The following is a 24,826-nucleotide window of genomic DNA, read 5'->3' as shown; positions in this document are numbered from 1 at the left end:
TAAAAATAACTTCATTAAGGTAACGTCCATTCAAGCACACAAATTCTTTCAGACGACCAAACAAACTAATCATGAAATTTAACACGATTAGAATCACCTATTTCCAGTTCATTTGTTTCAGTGCTTTAAATGTTGGTGGTTGTTTGACTTGGTTAATTTATACCGTAATTAATTTTGTTTTATTAAAAATACTATTTATATTTACTTAAAAGTTGTGAGTTGATGAAACAGAAAATACACAAAAAAGAGTTTTCTAAAACTCTTTTTTGTGTATTTTCTGTTTCATCAATTCGGGCAAACAAATAATTTGGAAAAATCCAGGAATTTTTGTTTTTCACCCTTTCCAAAATCGCACATTTCTCTACCCTATCCTGAACATATTATAATAATATGATGTGCATTGTTGCAAAAACTTTAAAAGTTGCAGAAAAATCCATTTTAGAATGAATGTTCAGTAAGTCGCTATGAAGAAAATTACCTACCTACTTTTTCTTTTTAACCCAAACACTCACGTGAATAAAACTTTTTAATCAACTTACTTCACAGGATTTTATTCCGCGCATAGTCCTCTTCATCCCAAGGCTCTGATAGAAACTTTATCCAGGTTACATTGAATGTCCTCGAGCCAGATGTCTATTTTGTCAACTTCTACCATTGCTACATGATGGCTAAAAATATTTTCGTGGAGATCCAAACAACTCAAACATTCTACGGTCGTTCAGTCGAGTTTTTCAGTCAATCTCCTGAGATACCAACTGGTATATAAGAATACCTTTAAAGATATATCAATACTTGTTGAAATGGTTCACAAAAATACTTTTTTATAAACAATTTTTACTCATATTATTATTTGGACTAACAATTCATTTATCTTGTAAATCTCACAAATTACTCCTCTTAGTCAAGTAACTTTTGACAGCGTTTATTTACTATATTGAAAAATACAATTATAAATTGCAATTTGGGGGAAATTTTCGAAAAATAGTTTCCACATTAAAAATAGCCAGTAAATTTCATCAAGTTTAATAAAAAAACTAACAAAAGGAAACACTTTCATTGCATTATGAATTTAAAAGTTTTTATTTAATAATTTTAAATTTAATGTGAAAAAAAAAGTTTAAATTTAATGTGAGATAAAAAGCAACCACGCTTTTTATTAAAATTGCATCTAATAGTTTTTATGTACATATTTTACTTAAAGGTTTTATAATTTTTCAAAGTAAAGTTTTTTTTCTCAGAATAAATATAAGTAAAGTATTAAAGGGAAATCAATTGTAAATTGAAACTTATGTTGTTGGAAGATCATTGGTAGGTGAACAAGTATATGTAAATATTTGCTATCTTATTACCTGTAAGTAGAATTCATACCATTTCTATACCATCTATATAATCGAGATATTAAAACCGAAAAATGACCAAAAGCTTGAAACTTCGATTTTTTTATAAAACTGGGCGCAAACTGTTCCTATGAAGGAGAAGAACAAGTTCGTTAGGTCGCGCGTTTACAAGTTCGTAATATCCAATTATAGTGAAAAATCACGAAAATAGATTTAAAAAAAAAAACAATTGGAACTCATTTTTTCTATTCTTACCATTTTTTGAAATTTTTTCCTGAACCTCGCCGTTTCCAAAAAATTCGTTATTTTAAAATGAAAATTTAATTCTGAGAAAATTAACCATTTTAGTGTAGTTTTGATCAAATATTTGATTTAAAACCAATTTAATATTATATTTTGGACATTTCTAAATAAATTATATTGATTTTTTCGCGCCGTTTTCGTGATGACGATGTTTTAAACTTTTCTTATGCTAAAATTTGGTTATCAATAAGTTTGACGATTCTTAACTACGAAACAAAAAAATCGAATTTTTTACATTTTCATCAAAAACGATCTTTTAACATTTTTTTTAAAGTCTATATCTCGAGAACGTCAAGTTACAAAAAGTGTTGGAAACAGTCTAAAATACAAAATTAAAAATTTTCTAAATAATATTTGATGAAAACCGCTCGATAATGGGCAAACTTGTAGGCAACAAACCTTTAGACTAAACAAGTTTAACAACAATTACAAAAATTCATATAACAAAAATTATTTAGAAATATCCAAAATATATTATCCAATTGATTTTGAATCTACTGTTTGATCAAAACCACACAATTATGATTAAATGATTGTAATCAATATCAAATTTTTTTCAAAATAACGAATTTTTTGAGAACAACGTGGTTTAGGAAAAACTGCCAAAGAGAAAAAATGTAACGCTCGATCTACTATTAAAATTTCAAAATTTTGTATTACCAATTATTATTCAGAATAGCGAACGAATTGAATCGAAGAAATTTCGCTTCGTACAAAATGGGCATTATAAAATGGGCTCATGGTCTATTACATTAATTTATATTTAAAACATATTATTATACTAAATACATAAACATATTATAGATAAGCGTTTATTGACACAGTTTGTTGGCATATGGTAAATGCTATTCTATAATATTAACATTGTTATAATATTGTCTCTAAGTTTACGACATTATTACAAAGGATAATCGTTTTATACAAAAGCCAGTCGTACGTAGGTGGATTATTCACTTTCCCATATTTATAATATTCTTTATAGGTCATATAAAAAATTTAATATTTACATTAGAGGCTAAATGGTTATTTTTTTCTAGAACAGATTATTTTTACCTCTATACATAGGCATACTATAGAATATTTAAAATCCTTGACGTAACTCATTGGTTTTATTGATTGGCATTGATACTATAAGTTACTTAATAAAATAATTTAGACAAGTGAAATTTACAAAATTTAAAAAGTCCCCGACAAATGCAATTTATTCCTTGTAAACCAATTTTTGGATAAGTCAATAAAATATTCTCAATCAAGCCAGTTCGACCCTTTAAGGGCTACGATGCCACTGAGAAACACACAGACGCACAGATAAATACTTTAAATTTGTAACACTCTTCTTCTTAAATCAATATCAAAGTGAAGGACATCAGATGAAATGAAAAGGAAACTTAGAGAGCTGTCATTTTTTGGGGAAAATTTTTGGAAAAATTTTTGAAATTGAAATATTTGAGTATAAATATAATAGTATAAATATTTGAGTATCAATATCTATAAATATATAGGAGACTTTCTATAGATATAGATAGATAGATAGATAGATAGTCACTCATCAAGATATCTCTGGAACTATAAGACCTAGAGACTTGAAATTTGGCAGGAATATTCCTTTTGCCAAGTGGAGGTCAGCTAAGAACGGATTTTACGAAATTCCACCCACAAGGGGGGGTTGCGGAGGTGTTCATGAATAAAAAATTCATATTTTTCAATTATGGCTTTTAATAGTTCAAAACTTGGTCAGAATGTTTTAAATTACATTTAGAAATTTTTTTAACCTTCGAAGGGTAGAAAGGTGTAGCGAGAAAGTGTTAAGGAAATATCGAATATTTACAAATATACCTAAGTGGGGTATCAAATAAAAGAGCATGACGTGTACATTACAAAACTGTTATCCAACGCAAGGAAATGTGGAGCGAGGGGTGCAAGTGGGGATGTTGCCCAGCAAAGCGGGCGGGTAACAGCTAGTAATAGTATAAATATAATAGTATAAATATTTGACTATAAATATAATAGTATAAATTTAATAGTATAAGTATAATAGTATAAATATAATAGTATAAATATTTGAAGAAATTGAATTTGAAACAAAGCTAAGAACACTCTCCCTTAAATTACCTTTCAAACGAAATCAAAAAAAGTAATTACGTTTAGGCGCTACGATGCCACATACAGACACACACACATAGCGGTCAAACTTATAGCACCCCTTTTTTATTTCGGGGGTTAAAAATATTCAAATTTCCATAGCTCTAGAACTTATTCATGCCGAGAAAATATATAAAATTTTATTATTTTTTAAATAAGTCTTGGTTTAAAGAGCTTTTTTCGAAACTTCAAAATATTAAACGTGGGTAATAAATAAATTCGCTTTTTTTTTATTGATCCTAATTTCATAAAAACCCAAGCAAGGGGTGACTATCAAGCGAGTTTAACCGAGATTCACAATTTTTGACATACCGGGTAGACTATTTTAATCTATAATGGCTAATACCTCGTTTTGTAGCTAACCAATCAAAAAATAGCTCCAAAAAAATTGTAGAGTTTGATGGGGGACATATTCTATTTAATATCAGATTGAACCTAGCTCTTCGGGTTGCTTTAATAGCTAATTTAGATTCTAAACGATAAGACATTGACTAATACTTTGAATTTTAAAGTTGATCCTGATAAATAACTAACATTTTTTGGATAAAACATTTTTTCTAAAAACGAAGGCTTTTTGAAGAAATTCTACAATTCGACGAAGTTTATCGATAATTGTAGGTCAAAGTCATCGACACCGGCAAATGTCCTCTATTGCCCTTGACAACTTTTGGCTAAAGCATTTTTTTTTGTAGTAAAGGTGTTTTCTTTCGATTAAATGCAATAATAACATTTTTTTAAGTCACATCTCCTCAAAATTTGACCAATTTCGAAAAAATGGTTTTAATGAAAAACGTTAGTTTTTTTTATGTCGACATTCTACTTCAAAGTCTCTCTTACCGTTCTCTTACCGTTTAGGATCTAAATTGGCTGTTAAAGAGTCCCGAAGAACTTGGTCCAATCTGATGTCCAAACACGATGTCCCCGATTAACTCAAAACGATTTTTCTTTGAGCTATTCTTTGATTGGTTTACTACAAAGCGAGATATTTAGGTATATAGATTAACATAACCCTCTCTGTTGTACAATAAAATATAACAAATTTTCCGTGGGGCAAAAATTTGTTTTTCTGTTATGGCCATGATATCTACAATAAAAATACTAATAGTTTGCCATCCTTCGTGCAGTACGTTCGTTGATCCGTAATCCGTAAATTTGATTTTTTTTTAATTCTGCGAAATAAAAAAAATATTAAAATTATATAAAAAAAGGATGAAAGCAGTTTTATAAACAGACTCACTTAATATTCTGATAATCTTTTCCCAAACGATATGTACTTTTATACCTTTATATAGCTGTCGCTTGAGTATTTTATATTACATTTAGGATAAACTTTGTACATAATTTGACGTACTTAGCGTAATGTAGATGAAAATGTTATCAAAAGATATCTTTTTTTAAATAAATATTTAAAAATAAAAGGAATAATGCGAACTGTTAAAAAATTAGCATTTTTCGTATACCTACTTTATAGAAATTTGTTAAGTGAGTTTCGAAAATCTGAAAAGATTTAACTGATTTTTTACAATAAATGCGATATCAGTCCTTAAAAGTATTAATCATATTTTCAAGGGGAATTTTATAATAAAATCTTCATCTGTAAGAAAATTCGAATTTTGTTTTACGTTTTTATAGAATTCAAAATAAACTTCCTTACTTGTACCAAATTAGTGAAGTTAAGAAAGTAAAGCTTTTCCTTTGTTTTTAAATAATTCTTAAAATTGGCTGCTTTCATTCAAAATATTACAAGAATAATATATCAATCTTATAATATAATAAAATCTTGTCCGATGTTTCGGACCGTTTATTTTCATTCGGAACCCCTAATATACCAAAATTGTGTTGGGTAGAAATGATTTTCAAATTCTACACATACAAACAGAAATCATTACACGACTGTCGTTACAAGTAATGAGAGTCGTGTTTTATTTCCTACTGAAACTATCGACCTTACTTTTTCTACACAGAAGGTTCAAATGAAATGAATGTTTTACAAATAAATAAAAATATTTGGCTTTAATTAATAAAGAAACAAAATGACTGTACTCGAGTTTGGCGCAGTTTCGCTTCAAGGGCCTTTATTTTATTCGGCGGTACCTAAATAATTTTTTAAACCTTTTCTGTCGAAATTTAAATCTCTTCTTCATTACCAACTGATTTGATATGTTTAGGTTAGAGTGGCTGTCCTGGGGTGGGACACACTTAGGTCATAGGGTCCGTTGTAATACCGAAAAAGAGGTTGACTCATCCGGGGCCACTACTCCATGAACCATTTGGAGCTGTTTAAGAACAGCAGGAGAGCTTTGACGTCATCGGACTCCAGGTCGGAGAGGTCGTCAAAGAGAGGCTGATTCAAGTTAGTCCATCTCCTCTTGACAGTGACTGGGCAGTGACAGAGAATATGAGACATTTTCTCCTCCTCCTCACTCTTGTGATACGTCCTGCAGTAGTCGTGATACACTGCCAGGTCCATGCGTTTAGCATGCCTGCCGCCCAACCAGTGTCCTGTAATAGCCGCAACAACTTTGCGAACAGAGGCCCTTGGAAGTGATATAAGATCTTCGAAACGCCTACGATTGTACTCAGACCATATCTATGTTGTAGTACCACAAGAACGTTTCTCCCTCCATCTAAGATTGGCCCTTTTTAAGATATCCTCTTTGAGGAGCTTGCAGTTCGCAAATTGAACTCCCGGATATTTATTGATGCTTGTGTCCGGCATCACTGTGCCCTTTCTGGCAAGCTCGTTGGCTTCGCAATTTCCTGGAATGTCCCTGTGTTCCGGTACCCATACCAGGTTTACATTCATTTGTTCCGCTAGCTCATGTAAGGACGTACGGCAGATTTGTTATAGATTACCATATAATTATTTATGAGTTACCAGTCAGGATTATGTATGTGTGTAACATGTCTTGGCATTTCAAGCATGGTAGGTATAGCGTCGGATACCGTCTTCTAAGGCATTGTTCTCAATAATAATGAATCGAATTATTCAAAAGATTGATAGGTAACCATTAAGCGGACTTAATTTAATAATAAAAATTTGAGGCTTTATAGATAATTTTCACGTCTGAAAGTAGCTTAAAGAAAATAAATTTTACTTAAATGCTGTTTCTGTACTGATATGAGTGTGATTAAAAAAAGTTGTGGCATAAACATTTCCTCGCACAATAAAGGATTATGTGAGCTTTTGTATGCAATAATTTATATTATTACCACTTGACTCCTATCATGTGGTATCTTATGAATATAGAGGTTATATAGCATTTTGATAGTGGATTTTTCAGAATATGATGCATTTTGTGTACGAGAAGAAACACTAAGTGTAATAAAAAATAATCAAATAAGATTTGAATTTATTTGTACATGATACAGCTCAAAGTTTTCTAATAAAAATACAATCATATATACGTTATTTCTTCTCAAGATTATCCACATAAATAAAAAAAGATTTCTTCATAATCGTTTAGATTAATTTATGAATACAAAAAAAAAAAAATTAATGGAAACGAGAATGATAGAAATAATCATAGTTACAGGCAGAGTTAGTTATATTTTCGATTAATCTTTCAATTATTTTTCTTTGTTTTTTTATACAGAACTATAAAAGTGATAATAAAAATTATTTTCAATTTTTATTATATAAGATATTTGAGAAGGTGGTACAGACTATTCGAAGATAACTATTAATACCACATTGATATAAATAAATTCACAGGATTTAATAGTTTATCTGCCACATCTTTTTAATAAAATATGATGAATCTCTCTAGACAATTTCATTATTAAGTATAAACTTTTTTATTTGTATACCTATAATATTCATTCAGGTTTAGTACCGGCAATTTAGTTACAAAAATTAACATTTTACCTTTCGAAAATCATTGTTTTTATATATGTCTAAAATCTCAAAATGCATTCGTAACTAATATAAAATGATATTTATATCAGCACTGTTGGCACATCTGAGGGAAATGACCACAAATAAATAGATGCGGAAAAAAGAGAACGCTTTAATGTTGGGCTATTCTTACGATTAATTTGGCTTTAAATATTAGATGGTAAATTTCAGAAATTTTAAATAGGCAATATTCCATGTAAACAAAAAAATTTTGGTTGCAATAATTTAACTTTCCTTGAAAACACTTAAATGACAGGCGCCGGGCTTCAGCAAATGACCTAAAAATTTAAAAAAAAATTATTTAAATATTGCCGTATAATCTACGCTAATAAAATATAATCCCTACTTAGAAAGTAAAGTAAAACAAATTGGAAAGCTTGCTTAAGTACTTATTGACCAGACAAAAAAAAAGTTATAAAGAGTATTCCGACTTTGTCCATCGCCATTTTGAAAAGTTAAACAAGATTTCTATAAGCACAATAATCTTTCCTCGTCAATTTAATCTAAATGTACATATGTTTATTATTCATGATTTTAGTAAAATCTATGCAACTGTTTTTGTAAAAATTTCCTTAAATTTGTTAGAAATTGATTTCAACAAATCGTTGATTAACGATGTTCCAGCATGGTATTTGCAGTTTCTATGTTAAAGCAATGGTACAATTTTTTTTTCGACAGAATTTAACGAAAAATTAAATTTAAGAATTTAATAATGCTTACTATTAATTCCCAAAGTTTCAGAAATTTTGACCGTTTAAAATGGGAAATAATTATGCCAACGTCCCAATTTCGATCAATTTACGTCAAAATTAATATCTCGAAAGTGAAAATTAATTTCTAAATTTTTTTTTTAGAATTGTATTGTATAAACATTTTTTTCTACTTTTTCTTCAATATATAATAATATCATAAAAAATAGTTGGAGAGACCGGACATTTTACATGCTTTAAATGGGACATGACCCTCAAAATCGCGAACTTTGTCTTTAAATATCTCGCGATCTAAACGGTCAAAAATTATGAAATTTTAGGAATTCATAAATAAAGCTATTATAAACCCGAGAAAAAAAATTCGGCCAAATCTGTCGAAAAGTGATTTCATGCTGGTACTACCTTAAAGATAAGATACTTATCAAAATAAAAACAAGGCTTTTTTCCACTAAAACATATAATATCAACTTCCATATTTTTGATATTATTCTGCTGCAACTGTGAAATTCTTTTATGAGTCGCATTTTTTCATACTTAAATGAACAATTTACAGTATTTTGTTATAGATTTTCATCCCTCTTTCAGAAACTAATCTCAAAAGCTTCATTTTGAGATTAAGACTGACGCACGGTTTTTTAAAGGTTCCCAACTTTAAATTTAAAAAAAAAAAGAGAGAGAGAGAGAAATAGCTGTGTTAAATTTAAAATATTCAAACGTCTCTAATGGGGCTAGGCACACAATCTTGGAGGCCAGTTAACAGTTTCCTTTTAAAAATTTTCAAGCGTTGCTCTGGCCTGAATATATTAATTATGGAGTAGCCAACCAAATTAAACACAAAGAAAGAATCTGCTGTCAAATTGGTTATTAAACAGAATACTGTTGCCAACTTAAACATTTTAACCTCCGAAAAAACCTTTATATTCACGTATTTTCATTAGCCAACTCATAAATATAGCCTGAGCTATGATTTGATATCAGCACATTTTGAAACCATCATCAATTGAATATATTTTATTCTCATGTATTTTTTTTTATTAAAACATAAAATTTAAAATAAATTTAAATTACAATTTATATTTGATTTAATTAAATATTAATAGATGAGATTTACAAAAAAATTATAGTCCAGATTCATGAACATAAATGGTAATTGATAAATACACTTCTGGAAATTGCTATGTAGCTTTATTATGCTTAGCTTAAAAGACTGTTACCTACGAAAGTGTTTCATGGAGCTCGGAAAGTTTTTGAAACCCGGGCGCAGTTTGTCGGAATTTGTTGAAAAGTACAAAAACTGTTTTGTCCGACACTAAATTCAAAGAGGTGTCCGTTGATGGACAGCAGGTATCTACTTCTATGGCGGACAAATAATTATTGCATTTGTTATTTAATTTCTTTCCTGAATATGACTATGCTACAAAATAAAGTCGCCCGGACTCTACAAGCTGCATGCAAGAGCGTGCATCACTTAATTTTTTTAAATAAGAAAATCATTTTGCTAAGCTCAATTAAGCAATTTCTAGTGAGGTTTTTCTCAAGGACAGTGTATGCTAGTGGGCATCGGACTATTAGAGATAGTATCATAGGTACTTAGGTCTACGTACGTACTGTACTATGCTTTAGGTTTTTATGCCATGTATATATGAAATATACAAAGTATATTAAGTTTAGTCCCAAGTTTGTAACGCTTAAAAATATTGATGCTACGAACAAAATTTTGGTATAGGTGTTCATAAAATCACCTAATTAGTTCATTTCCGGTTGTCTGTCTGTCTGTCATCTGTCTGTCGTCTGTCTGTCCGTATGTCATCACGATTACTCAAAAACGAAAAGAGATATCAAGCTGAAATTTTTATAGCGTGCTAAGGATGTAAAAAGTGAGGTAAAGTTTGCAAATGAGCAACATAGGTCAATTGCGTCTTGAGTCCGTAGGATCCATCTTGAAGATAGTAAACCGTTAGAGATAAAACAAAAGTTTAAATGTAAAAAAGGTTCCTTATAAATAAATAAACAAGTTTTGTTTGAAACATTTTTTCGTTAACATCACTGTTTAACCATGAGAGCGTAAATTAAGCGGAAATTGTATAGTATTATATTGTATTATATTGGAATATCAGTTATATGTGTGACATGTATGTATGTGTGATATGATGGAGTAATCAACACTGTCTATACATGCTATTTCAACAATTTACTCAGTCAATGGTTTGTTTTCATGTTTTCACTTGTTTTTATACATTTATAAGTATATGAGAAAATGTACAGATGGTAAATATATAAAATACTATAAAAAAAATTTCAATTGATATTTTGTACAATTATTGTGAAAATTCGACGACAAAAATACTGGGTACGATAAAAGTATTTATTTCTAAACATAACACAAATAATGTCTTTCAATTTGTATTTAAAATAAAATAAAATCAATAATTCTTGGTAGTCTCACGCCATAACAAGACTTTACTCAAATAACCAAGTTATTATGAATGGAAATGGACAGAAAAATAATATATTTAGAGTTTGTTATTTTTAACAAGAAGATTATATGACAGTTATTTTATAATTTAAAATACATACACGCTTCTTATGTTATAATTGAGAATACAAATAAGGGGTCATTCATTAATTAATAATTTTGTGAGAGAAGGGGGGAGGGGGTTTAAAAATTAGAAAATTTAATATTAGAAATAATGTATGTACATCGAGAACTATAATTTCCGTGCTAAAGAATAAAAATCTTTAATTCAAGTCAAACTGTGAATTTTACTATAACTGATTCTTTTCTAGCAATGTTTTATTTTATTCGGTCAAAGTAGATTGAATATTACGTGAGAAGGGGAAGGGAGGAGTTCGAGAAATCTTATGTATGCTTATGTGGGGTGAAGGGATCAAAAATCGTCAAAATCTAATGCTTACGTAATTAATGAATGGCCCATAATGTTAATAAAGGTAATGGGTTAATTAGAAACAAAATTTTAAAATAATCGGTGTCATACAAGCAATATAGGAGGCTAGCCCCGAATAAAGCTAGCGTGAAAATAATATATGGTGCACTGTTTCTAGTACGCCATATGTGTTAGACCACTTGGAAGCCAACATCGCAAGTGTCGATGTTGGCACTTTATCGAGAAAGTGGAATCATATACTAAGAATAAAACAACAAATGTTGGCTTCCAAGTGGTCTCACACATATGGCGCACTAGAAACAGTGCGCCATACATCATTTTCACGCTAGCTTTATTTGGAGCTAGCCACCTATATTGCTTGTATAACTCATTTTATTGCTTGTATGCTTGTATGATTATTTTAAAATTTTGTCTTTTATTAAGTCATAACTATTATGAACACTAGGGGCCATTCATTAATTACGTTAGTATGATTTTGACGATTCTTGATAGCTTCAAAACACAATACAAGAAGCAAAAGGTTCAACATTGTTTCCGATATACCAAATGTTTTTAATAAACTGGCATACTGAATACCTTAATCGAATGGTGCGGATACAGCAGCTATGTCATATGAAATTTATCCGATGGAAATAATATTTTAATGTAATTTTTAGGTTTTTACCTCTTTAATTACTAATTTTCAGTGATACTTTTTGCTTGTAGAATTTGGAAAAATACGATATACGATAATAAACGATCCTTTTTGGTGGATTATGTCTATAAACGATATTTTTCTGGTTGATTGTTTCTATTTTCATTAATGTTACGTACTGTCGTTATTTCTTTAATTTGAAAATGATTTATGTGGAAATAATATTTTATCCATACTAGCATACCTTTTTTGACTGTTACCAAAGTCAGATATTTACGACATATTTTGTCTAAAAACTTCTCTTTATCATAAATTATATGATAAAAAACATGTTTTATATAACTGTCTAGTGTAAAAAAGTCTATTACATATTTTATTTATTTCAAAAAAAAAAAAAAGAAGAAACGGATCAAGTGCGTATAATACACGCATTAAAAGGTTCCGCCATATGGGCAGAACAACAAAGAAATACTTTATCGGTTTTTTCGCCATATATATCATATGAATAAGACAAATCGTATTATATATCGTTGAATGGGTCTTTAAAAATGCAATCAAATTTCCTATTAACTTTAATTAGGAAGAAAATATTTCACGCAATGAAAGCTCTCAAAATATATAATTAATTAATTGTAAGCTTGTTTCCTATTAACGTTCGAAATAATTTTCGTTAAATGAATGACACAGATTTCCAAAGCACATGGCTTAAAATTAAGAGAGGGCGCAATTTCGTTCCTTTCTGAGCTTAAATTCCGTTCAATATAAATATTATTTGGCTTTCGAAGTACTAAAATATACACGAAGTCTCCTCCACCTCTACTTAATGTATCATGTTCGAAATAATTTACCTTGATAGTATTTATTGAGCAAATACAACTTTTTTCTCATATTTCTTTATCAGATGGGTTTGAAGTAAGAGGGGAAGGCACAAAAACAATTCAAGAAAATGCTATTTATCACAAGTGAAATTTACAAAATTTAAAAAACCCGAATTTTAGGATACGTAGCCCTAAATTCGAACTAAAACTGTATCTAAGAACACTCCCCATTAAATTACCTTTCAAACGAAACAAAAATATCCAAATAGGTTCATTCCTTTAATCGCTACGATACCACAGACATACAGAGACATACTTATAACACCCCTTTTTTTCGTTCGGGAGTTAAAAATTGAACATCAAACGGCTAAACAACAAGGTTTTAAAGTATTTTTTAATTTTTATTTTTGTAACAAAGGCGAACACGGCAAAATTATAATGGTTCGTTTTTACACCGTTGATTACGGAACCCTATAAACTATTATAATAATAATAAATCATCAAATAAATCATTTATTAAATAAAATATGATTTTTGAATTATATAGTAAAATATAGTCGTTCAAAATGATATACAATAAAAATTAAAGTACCCATCTGTATATTGGTGCGGGTATATTATTCAGTGAACAAACTGTCAACTACAAAAAAAAACTATTGTATTTCTCTTATGATATAAATATAGAAAAGAAAATACAAAAAAAAGCATACCATCATAAAAATACAAAAGGTAAGAAAAATGTGTACCGCATTACAGACAATGACTGAGGTTTTTTTCATCATTGTTGTTTTTCATAACACTTCAGAAAACTTTACAGAGTTGAACGCATGAACCGTAAATTCCCAAAAAAAAAACAGTAACAAAAATTATGAACTTTTCAAATAATGACAACCTCATGCATTTCATATTGAAATAAAGTAAAAATACTTACAAAACAATTTGCTAATGATTGAAACAAGTACAGCTAAATAATTGTATTTACAATAGAATGAGATTGAATTTTAAATATGAATTCATTGATACAAAATCACTGAAGTTAAATAAACAAAATCATTACTTCTATGAGAGAGATTGATTTTAGTTTAAAGTCATGTATTTTATTGATAGAAAATAAATTGTATTTAGTTTGAATATATAATCGTGTAAATAAAGTGAATATACAAAAAAAAATAACTTAACTTTACCTTTGCTTTAAATATAGAATTAGGTTAGTACGAAAATATATCTATCATGTCTAGGACATATGTGATTGAGCCAACCACACGAAGATTGTTGTTACTAATAAACAGAGAATTTGAAATAAACTAATTGATCATTTTTATAATATATTTTTGTACTTTTCTAACAACCATTGATATGACACTAGCATGGGACACTTAAATCAAGCGTAATCCATAAGACGCTGGTTCAAATCTGACTCGAAGGAATTTTTTTCAATCAAACTTTTAGTTTTATATCTGTTCGTGTAGTTGTGACAATCACACAAGTATTTTGCTATAATATTTATAAGTGGTAAACTTAAATTTCTGTCAACAATGAAAAACTTAAGTTTCTGTCAACTTCACAACTCAACCCCGTACGGTAGTTATATCACATTCATGGCCCCATTCGCCATAATTGATCTTGCTATGATGTTAAGACAACCTCATAACGGTTGATATTAAGAATTTCTTGTTACAATATTGAGTTTCTAAAAGCTTACGAAGTATTTCCTGCAGTGTTTGATATACAAGGTAGTGCAGAGTGCTGAGCAACAGATCAAAGTACTGAAAAATTTTCAAATTTAGACAGAAAGATTTGATCATTATTAACTAAATAACCTTTTCTGCATGTTTCCATTTTTTACGTAATTGAATTTTAGTTTTTAAAGATATTTATTGATTTAAGTTTTTATTTGGCATTTAAACTAATCCAAATATATTTTGCATAGTTGTTCAATTGCATCCGAATAAATAATAAAAAAAATCCACTAAAATCATTACTAAAATCTTAAATAAATTGTTTTTGTAAAATAAAAAATTTAATATTTACACGAAATATGACATTTTCTCTTCACAATGAAAAATTGGGTCATGTAAAAATGTTAGCTGATTGTTTTCAATTGCTTGTACACGCATAAAACATTACTAAAAAATATTATATGGATCTCATGAACATTAGTAATAAAATTATGATATAAATAATAATTATATTAATTAATGCGACACGATAATTAAAGTATTTTAGAAATTAGATCAAGCATGCCTAATAAAAACCTTAATTTTAAGTACAATATGCCAGTACAGTATGTTAAAAGATTGAAGATGCTTGAATACACAATATGACTGTTCAATATTTGCGTAGTAAAATTACAAAAAAAAAAAAAAAATACTACAGTTGAATAAGTCGTAGCTAGAATAAAGTGATAGTTTCTGTAAAATTGACTTAAATCGCCATATGAACCTACTTTTTGGTTCTTTTTTTATTCAGGGTTCAGCCCCAAACAAATATAATTACAGATATATAAGTGTTTTCTAATAATAAGGATAATAATAAGAAGGAAGATTGGACGTTTATTTTTTTTAGATTTTGCGTTAAATCATATAAAAAAGGCATTGTAGATCAATCGCAAAATATAACAGATTTTCAAGTAGGTAAAAGGTCTAGAATCATTGGACAACGAAAGAAATTAAAAAGTAAGCGCATGAATGTAAAATAAAAAAAATTTTACGAAAAATTCAATAATTGTTTTCTATTTTACATTTATAATGGATTTTCGTTAAGTATCAGCCCGATCAGTACAAAAAAAAAGTATAAAATTATCAATTACTAAAAAAATTATCCTTACTTATAAGTTCATATTACTCACTCTCGAAAACAATTTTTGGATCCTTGTTTTGGATGTTTATTTACAATTTTGTCACCGAAATAGGGGTCTGCAGAAATAGAGTGTAGTATTGACGTTGGCAGAGGGAAGCTTAAAAATTGTTTTCGAAATCATTCTCTGTTTAGTTTTCTGCGATTGCCAATAAATTTCATTCGAGTTATATTCATGATTATTTGTAAAAAATACTAAATTAGCATACATTAATACCTTTTTAACTGACACTATTATTATACCTACTCAAGCCAAAATCAAGCATGAGATCAAAATTGTATTAAAATTTTTCATTTCAAGGTCAGTATATAAACTCCAAAATTTGACCAGCTTTGATTTGAGTAATATATCTAGACACCTTTTTTTCTGTTACGAATAATATTAAATAACAAGTGAAAACAAACAATTGACTGAGTTAATTGTTGAAATACCATGTATAGACAGTGTTGATGCGCAATCGTTTGTTTTTTTGACGTCACGTAAATAACAAAAGATATTTACTTTTAAATAGACACACACACAACTGATATTCCTATATTAATAGGTACATACTATAAAATTTGCACCTAATTAACGCCCTCGTGGGTAAACAATGATGTTTACAAAAAAAATGTTTCAAACAAAAGTTTTTTATTTTTTTATAAGGAACATTTTTTACATTTAAACTTTTGTTCTATCTCTAACGGTTTACAAGATGGGCCCTACGGACCCAAGACCCAATTGACCTATGATGCTCATTTACGAACTTGACCTCACTTTTTACGTCCTGAGTACGCTGTAAAAATTTCAGTTCGATTTATTTTTTCGTTTTTGAGTTATCGTGCCCACAGACGGACGGACGGACGGACAACCGGAAATGGATGAATTAGGTGATTCTATGAACACCTATACCAAAATTTTTTTCGTAGCATCAAAAGTTTTAAGCGTTACAAACTTGGGACGAAACTTAATATACTATGTATATTTCATATATACATGGTATAATATGTATATTTCATATATACATGGTATAACTAGTTAATACTTTCAATTTGACATCCTGTTGAATGACACTGTATAATAGATACATATAAATAAAATTTAGATACTGTAAATACCAAAGGAATAAGATTAATATTAATTCTCTCTATAATTAATTAATATAATTATTAATTAATACATTATGTACATTAATAATTAAGCCATATTACGAGTATATACTATATCATATAAATATGAATATTTTAAAAGTACCTACCAGCGGTTTACAATTATTTTCAAAATGATATTTTTAACTAGTGAAAATATAAATAAGAAATTATTACGTTTCGTTCAGTATGCATTTGGAGGTCATAATGAAAAACAGATCTTTGTATTAATTACCGGAAAATCGAATTCACTCTAGTTTAGATCAACTGTTCAGTCAGTATCTCAAAAATGATTTTTGTTCTTCTTTATTAATTTTGCAGCCGCAATATCCATTTTGGAGCAAGCTAGCCACAGATTAAATTTCCTGAAAAACCCCGGTAGGAACTATGTTCCTATCGTATCTTTGTGTGTTATAAATGTAGCGCTTACTTTTTTACTCAGATTTGCTTTCATTTTTTTGTGGGTTTGAATGATTAATTAAACAGATGATCAATTTTGTAAGATCATTTTGTGCTTTTTTCTTCTTGCTATATTTCTTCGATTTGCTATAAAAACAACACAATTACCAAAAAAATGAAAATATAATGAAACAAGATAAAAATTATTTGAAAATATAATTATTAATTATAAATATTAGTTTTGTGGTACGCTACCTTGAAGGTTTGGTGTAAATAGTTTCTTTTAATTGTTTTTTTCTCTCGATACTTTTAGCACTTCTGTGCGTTGGTAATTTTAGGATTTAATTATTTTATTCTTATTTTTATTTTTTTCATTTTTTCTTGCGTGATACTGTTTGTATATCTATGCATTGGCAATTCTGAATATTTAATGTATTAATTTAAGAAGTCATATACTTGTTTTATTATTAATTGTTTCTTAATTTGTGAAAATCCATTTTTATATTGAAATATTTAAATAAATAAATAAATCTTTTTCCACTTAAAACTGTTTTATTGTTTAAACAATGAAATATTATAGCTTCTTTATGAATGAAACTGTATACTTTATGAATAAATTGTAATATTAGTTTAAAAAAGACATACTTCTGGAAGTCATCCCAATATATGTGTACAGTCCCCACAATTTGTTTGATCAGGATATTTAACATACAATTTCTTTGTACTTACTTTCAATTATCTCTATTATGTTTAACTTTGATGTTAAACCAAAAACATTGCTTTTACATCTCCTCCCGCCAGTGTGAATAAATTTACGTGTAGATACTAATTTATTTGAATGACAGAGGATGCGATTTTTTTTAAATTCCACATGAAACTTTGAAAATTGTATTGGATATGCGTCTTATGATGAACTTAACACATATATAATTGAAGAAAAAATAAAATATCAGTTCTAGGAAAATATTGATGAGGACCAGAATTGTAGGAAATTTAATTCCAAACAACTTTGGTAATGACCATTTTTTGTGAAAAATTTAAAATAAACGAGTTTATTCAATAAACTAAAATTCACCCTCAAATTTAAGATGGCGGGTGGCACAACATGTTTGGAATCTCCAAAAACCGAAATTTAGACTGCCAGTGAGCCCCTACCCAACGATTTCAGAATTAAAGTTGTTGTTCTGATTTGTTCCTTTTAATTTAATTCGACTGACTGAAATTATATTACTTGAATGTTATAAAAGCAATATATAGATGGTGGAAGCGCAAATAATTTGTGTAATATATCAATTCTTGTTATGTAGTATGCGTTTATTTACGCTTCCACCATAATTTTTTAAACGTTGACAATTCAATGTTTAATGCCTCTACACAGATACAATGGAACTTTGTCACCAAAAAAAAAACAAAAAACAAAAATTTCGTTGTGTCTTTGAAACTAAGGATCGTTGGATATTAAAACAAAAAAATTAAAGTAAAATTTTTTTCGTTTTTTATCCCTCAACTTATAAAAATATTCCGTTTTTGAACTTAATTGTTTATAAATTTTTTTTACAAAAGTTTTCCGATATAAAAATATCACATTGAAAATTCATTTGATGTTTAAAATTTAACTCATTAAATGAAGTTAAATTGTATAAATAATTATGTTAGAGTAAACAGCTGTTTTATAAAATAGTGAAAAATTACATATTTGTACAAAACTTTGGACCGCGTTACTTCTGATGATCTAATAAAATAATAAAGATTGACTGCTCCAGCTTATATTATGTCAATCATCATTTATTCGTTCTGTAGTATTTTATCTACCGGCAAATTTTTTTTTTTACAACGGCAGATCTGCTTATTACAGATATGTTTATAGAAAGCATTATAAGTTGAAGCAAAATGAATAACTTTCAATTTTATTTGTAAAATGAAATAATTTATTATTTAAACTGAGAATCAACATTTGCTCGTTTATTCTGTTCATCGAGGCTACTAAAAACGAATATATACTTGTAAAAAGAATATTTACTTGTAAAAAAAAAAAACATTTTACAAAAACTGATATTTATCATAAAAGAAGTAAAATTTAAAATTAGTTAATAATGTAAAGAGTGTCCTAGAAGCAATAAAGACTTCCTTCCAGTTTTTTAATACAATATATCACTAACAAAAAAGAGCTCGAAATCCACTGCTCTGCCACAAGGCCACTGTACATGTGTTGATATATAATGATAATAGCTATACATATATAAATATTATCAATGATAATAAAAAAAACTCTAGGATATTTCAAAATAAATATCACTTTTTGCCCCAATTTCCAATACCAATTTTTTTGTATTTTATAAATACGTATTTTGACTACCAAGTAGTCATCATCAGTATGAATTAGCTAATCGTAATTATTCTTATTGTATATGTTACTCGTTGCTAATTTAGTGGCGGACTGCACCGCGCCTATAAAAGTTTTCACTTCAATAAATTGTAGTAATTTTCATGACAAAACTTTTAAGATTATGAATAAATCTACCTTCAACATTGTACAAACTCTGGAACCTTGTGTTATTTTGTATTAAATATATGTAGATACTAGCTCGATACCCACAGGCTTCACTGGGCTCACAAGCAAACACCACCGCTTTATAGCCTCCACCGCTTTTTATCTCACTTATCCTTCTTCCATTACACTTGAACAATGTTTTACGCGAAAATATATGCAATATTCAATTTTATTAGGTGTAAAATGGTCATAATTCATTGGGTATATCAGAAAAGATGGCCATGAATTGTTTGACATTAGTTTAAGTTTTTACAGAAATATTTAATTTATGGTTCAAAATTATCTTATATATTTAAACGAGCAATTCTTGTATATATATATTTACGATCTTGGAAATGGCTCCAACGATTTTCATGAAAATGAGTATGTAGGGGTTTTTTGGGGCGATAAGTCGATCTAACAAGGATTCATTTTAAAAAAACGTCATTTTATTCGTTTTTTCATGAAAAACTGAAACCGGCAATGCAAATTATAACTCTTCCTGACATCTATTGGTGTATATCGTAGTTAATGAAATACAATGCAAATTATAACTCTTCCTGACATCTATTGGTGTATATCGTAGTTAATGATTCAAATTGGTATTTGTGTGGAGATATTTAAAACGGTCTTCTATTAGTGATAAAATTTGTGTCTTTTTAAGAATACCGAGCAAAGCTCGGTCATCCAGATATTGGTCATAAATGGAGCAGTAAATTTTTTTTTTTAAATAAATCTTTATAAATTATGGCTGATGTGTTATTCTGATGTATGAGCTATATTGCTGTACAGTTTCTTTCAAATCAACAAACAAACATCCTTACTTTCGCATTTATAATAAATAGGGATTAATCGATAAATATATTGTTGTTGTTGTTACATCCTACAAATTTATTTATATTCTTTTGAAAAATATTATTAAAAAATGCTGGTTTATATTTAACATTTATACTACTATACTTTACTTACAAAAGCATCGCCTCGCCCACAAATTCTTAGCGCTATCTGATAATAGAATTTACGGTATAAGAATTATATATCATATTTAAATGTATTATTTTTATACCAAGTGTTCTAAAGTTTGGGGAATAATGGAAGTGAATTTTCGAATAATTGGAGTTTGAAAACAAATAGATGTAACATAACTGTAATAGTCTAATCATCTTTGCTAGTTCACCTCGGAATCTGAAATACTCAGCTGTAAACTCGTATAAACTTGTATTTTGACAACCTTAAAGTTGTCTCAAAACCTACGTATGGAAGGCTGTACGCATCTATTAAAATCTAAGGCCAAAAAAAAATATAACCATGTTTCAAAACTATTTTATCTATTTTCATTTGTGCTAATTTGTCTATAATTTTAGGGTTGTAGACCGTTTTTACTTGCAATAAATTTGATATTTAATCTTTTTTTATTATTTTTTTTTTAATTAAGTATTTCAGACTTGTTTTATTCGAGTGATTATTTTAACAGATATTTAGCAAATATACAAAGTGAATGTTTTTGATTAAAGACGGAAAATTCCGTACATATGTCTTAAAAAGCTTGGAAATAATTAATTTGTAAAATAAAAACAAATGTTTTAGTTTTCCGTAAAACTATTATTTACGACTACAGTTTTGATATCGTAAGCTCTGTGCTCCTCTCTCGAGAAAACTTTTCTGAAAACTTAGCAATTATGCCTAAAATTTAGTCACACTTACTATTTAATGTTGTAAGTTAAAGTTGTGCAAGTTAAAATTTGTTACTTCCGTTGAAAAAACAAATTTGTATTTACAAATAATGGTGAGACATTAATTGCTACCAATTTTTGAGAATGTTTACCATTTTTATAATGATTTATTGCAATTAATCTGAATCTTAGTTGTTAATAAGTGAAGAAAATGGTCTACACAGTGTTTCAAAAATGTTTGAAAAAACCAATTTTTCTCAACGCAGAAGGGATAACAGCCCAGTCTTTTCCGACATAAAAACCAAAAATCATCAAATTATTTTGAGTACCTATCAAAAACCAAAAATACATTTCATTATTTTTAACTTGAATTAATTTTTGTTTCAGTCACTGGTCATTTGGTGAATGGTATTGTACAGTAAACAATTTTATGTGTACCGTCACTGTTTCAGCAAGTGTATTTACATTAACAGCGATAACATGCGATCGGTACGTAGTTAATTTTTTTCCAATCTTATCTAGAAAGTAATATGTATGTATGAATGTAGTAATATGAAATTTTTTCTGACATTTAAACATGTTTTGTAAATCTTTATTTTCTATTAAATGTTTTTTTAAAGGTTTTTAACCTTTTTTGAATTTTATACTATTTTTTATTTTTTGATATAAAAAGATTATTGACCGAAAGTTTTACGAGAGACTAAATGGCAATATTAAAAACATCAACAACAGACCATCAAGTTCTTTGGAAAATTCATTTCAAATCAAATAAAAAACTATTTACCATAGAGATATTTATTTATTCGGCATTTAAACTTAAATTTTTTACCCTTATTTTTTGCAAAATACATGCGATGTTATTTCTTTAGTGTACAAAATTATTATTAGGTTTTTCACTATAATTTTGTATTTGTTCTTTAATTAAGCCTTCTCTCTCTCTCATGAAATAGTATAAAATCTTCAAATCTTTAGGCTGAATAATAATAATAGGGAATTTTCATGTATTTTTTTTTATTTATATTTTTAATTCATAGTTCACACCGTTATAACAAAGTAAAAATATAAATACTGCTTAAAAATGCTGTAATTATGTGTAAAAAAATATTAAAAATACATCATAATTTTGAGATATTTAAACACAGTTTTTGGCGCTTTCTGTTGATGACGTATAAGTACGTGATCTGTCAATTGGTGACAGTTCAATGTATAATTTACACTTTAAAATCGTTATCATTAAGTTTTCTAATAAAAAGCCGTAGAATAATAGAAATTAATGTAATATCATACCAAATGTAAGTAATTAATGCCATACAGTATGTCAACAAATTTGACAAGCCGAGTACTATGATGTCACGTCCGTTTAAAAATTTGAATTTCCCTTTTTAGAAATTTTGAATTTTTTTCACTGAATTTGTACTTTTATTAATTAATTTCAAGTAATTAAAAAGTAATTAATTACTAAAATAATGATTTAGTTGAATTGTCCAGCCAATAAAGTTGCTGAAAAAAAAAATTTGAACTAAATTTCAAATTTCATGAATATTCCCTATTGTTAAAACACCAACAATTAGAGATTACAATTCTTAAGCCAAGTCAACACCAAAACCAGCACAGAGAAACAACATTATATTGTCTGATCCTAAAACTTAAAGCTGAATTTTTCTGAAAGCTACTTGATATTCTTTATTGTGTTGTTTTGTCCAAAATAAGCTATTCCTTTGTGTGTTTTTTGATGTTGGCTTAGCTTTAGTACCTTTTTAAAATGATCTGTACCACAAAAAAATTATAAAAAAAATTTTTTTTTATAGATACATGGCAATTGTGCGTCCCTTACAACCACGAATGTCAAAGAAGATTGCATTAGTTGCTATAGCTTTTGTATGGATTATTAGTTGTTTAATTGGACTACCATCATTAATTTACTCATCGTTACATAGATTCCAAACAAATTCGTAAGTACCTCTATAAAATTAAAAAAAAAATTATTTATGCTAATGAAAAATCCACATCAAAGGTATTGAATGAATCAACAACCCTGTTTTTATTTACGGTGTGGTCTACCGGCCGTTTTTACATATGAAATGATTTATTTAGTTACAAGAAAAATTTTCTGAAAACGAAACTATTTCTAAACCCCCGACAAAAAAGAGGACTGTTATAAGTTTATTTGCGTCTGCGCATTTGTCTGTGGTATCATAGCTTCTTAACTGCAGAACCGACATTGATATTTTTTTTGTTTGGAACCTAATTTGATGAAAGTTCTTAGCTATATTTCAAGCGAGTTTTGTATACCCGATAATAACTAGAAAAGAGGTGATAATATTCTATCGGATGATCAGATTTTTTTGAAAGGTAGCTAAGAATACTCTCATTAATTTTCAAACAATCAAACAAAATCAAAAACGGTTCATCCTTTACGAGTTACAATGCTACAAATTAATCGATCACACATGATTTTATATCGAGGGCTTTATTATAGTTTAAATTTAATATTATTGATAAGAAATGTGATTTATTGACTCCCCATAAGTAAGTTTTACTGTTATCAGATAATTATAGACAGGCGATAATAACCATGTTTATCATAGATAAGCTTAACAGAAAGAAATGTTATTAAAAACTAGTAGAACCGCTAATTGAAAGCTCTCAAATTAACCAAAATGTTTGCTTAAAGACAACTTATTATAAGTTAGAAAAAAATTACAACAGGTCCATTAGACTTTTTTTCAATGGCCCAAAAATTTGTATTTTTCAAGTAAAAAAAGTTCTGTTTTCTGAAAGTTTTAGAACGTTCAAATATTTTAAAATTGATGATATTCCCATAGTATCAATCAACAGAAAACTTTTGCTAATCCTTACTTCCTTACTAATATTATAAATGCGAAAATTTTTAATTTTTAATGCGAAAAAGGGCTGTAAAAGGTTGAAATAGAGGGTGCAATATTATATGGAAATTACGACATTTTTAAAACTAAAATCTTGAAACTTTTTTTTTAGGTTTTTGATTGTATATAAATAAATACGACATTCAAAGTTTGTGAAAATTTTGCAATGAGGGGGGTGAAAATATGGGATTAAAAATAGATTATGAATGTTTTGTGCGATGACGTCGGCAAAAAAACTTACATCCCAGAAAATAATATAATAGAGGAAATACAGAGAATTACGGACATTAACGCAATTACGCAAAATAGGTGCTCATTTAGAAAGGTGAAAGCAACAGAGGATATGAATAATTTCACAGCCTTCAAGATATACATGTAGGTGCAAGATACTTAACCGATTTGAAAAATTATTTCGCGCATTAAAAGCTTCAATATCAGAGAGTAACATCTTTTCAATAAAATTTGCGTTCCAAATAAATGCAATCCAAAATAAAATCGACGGAATATTGAACAAAGGAAAAAAGCAGAATAACTGACCACATATGAAATGAAGGTTTATAACACAATAATACTTCTATTTAAAATTAAAGTAGCCCAGCGAAACGGA

At 28.3% G+C, this 24,826-nt stretch overlaps 1 protein-coding gene across 1 annotated transcript in view; it reads left to right on the top strand.

Moving 5' to 3' along the window:
• LOC123305076 (tachykinin-like peptides receptor 86C) overlaps positions 1 to 24,826 on the top strand; it is a 162,304-nt gene that overhangs the window by 66,881 nt on the left and 70,597 nt on the right. The window contains exons 3-4 of the mRNA XM_044886687.1: positions 21,722 to 21,823; positions 23,143 to 23,286. Of these exons, the coding sequence (XP_044742622.1) occupies positions 21,722 to 21,823; positions 23,143 to 23,286 (246 nt within the window). The remainder of the gene's footprint in view (positions 1 to 21,721; positions 21,824 to 23,142; positions 23,287 to 24,826) is intronic.

Source organism: Chrysoperla carnea, chromosome 1 (genome assembly GCF_905475395.1).
Source record: "Chrysoperla carnea chromosome 1, inChrCarn1.1, whole genome shotgun sequence".
In the NCBI taxonomy this organism is placed as follows: domain Eukaryota; kingdom Metazoa; phylum Arthropoda; class Insecta; order Neuroptera; family Chrysopidae; genus Chrysoperla; species Chrysoperla carnea.
The sequence above is the reverse complement of the archived record's forward strand: the minus strand, read 5'-3'. Positions and strand labels throughout refer to the sequence as shown.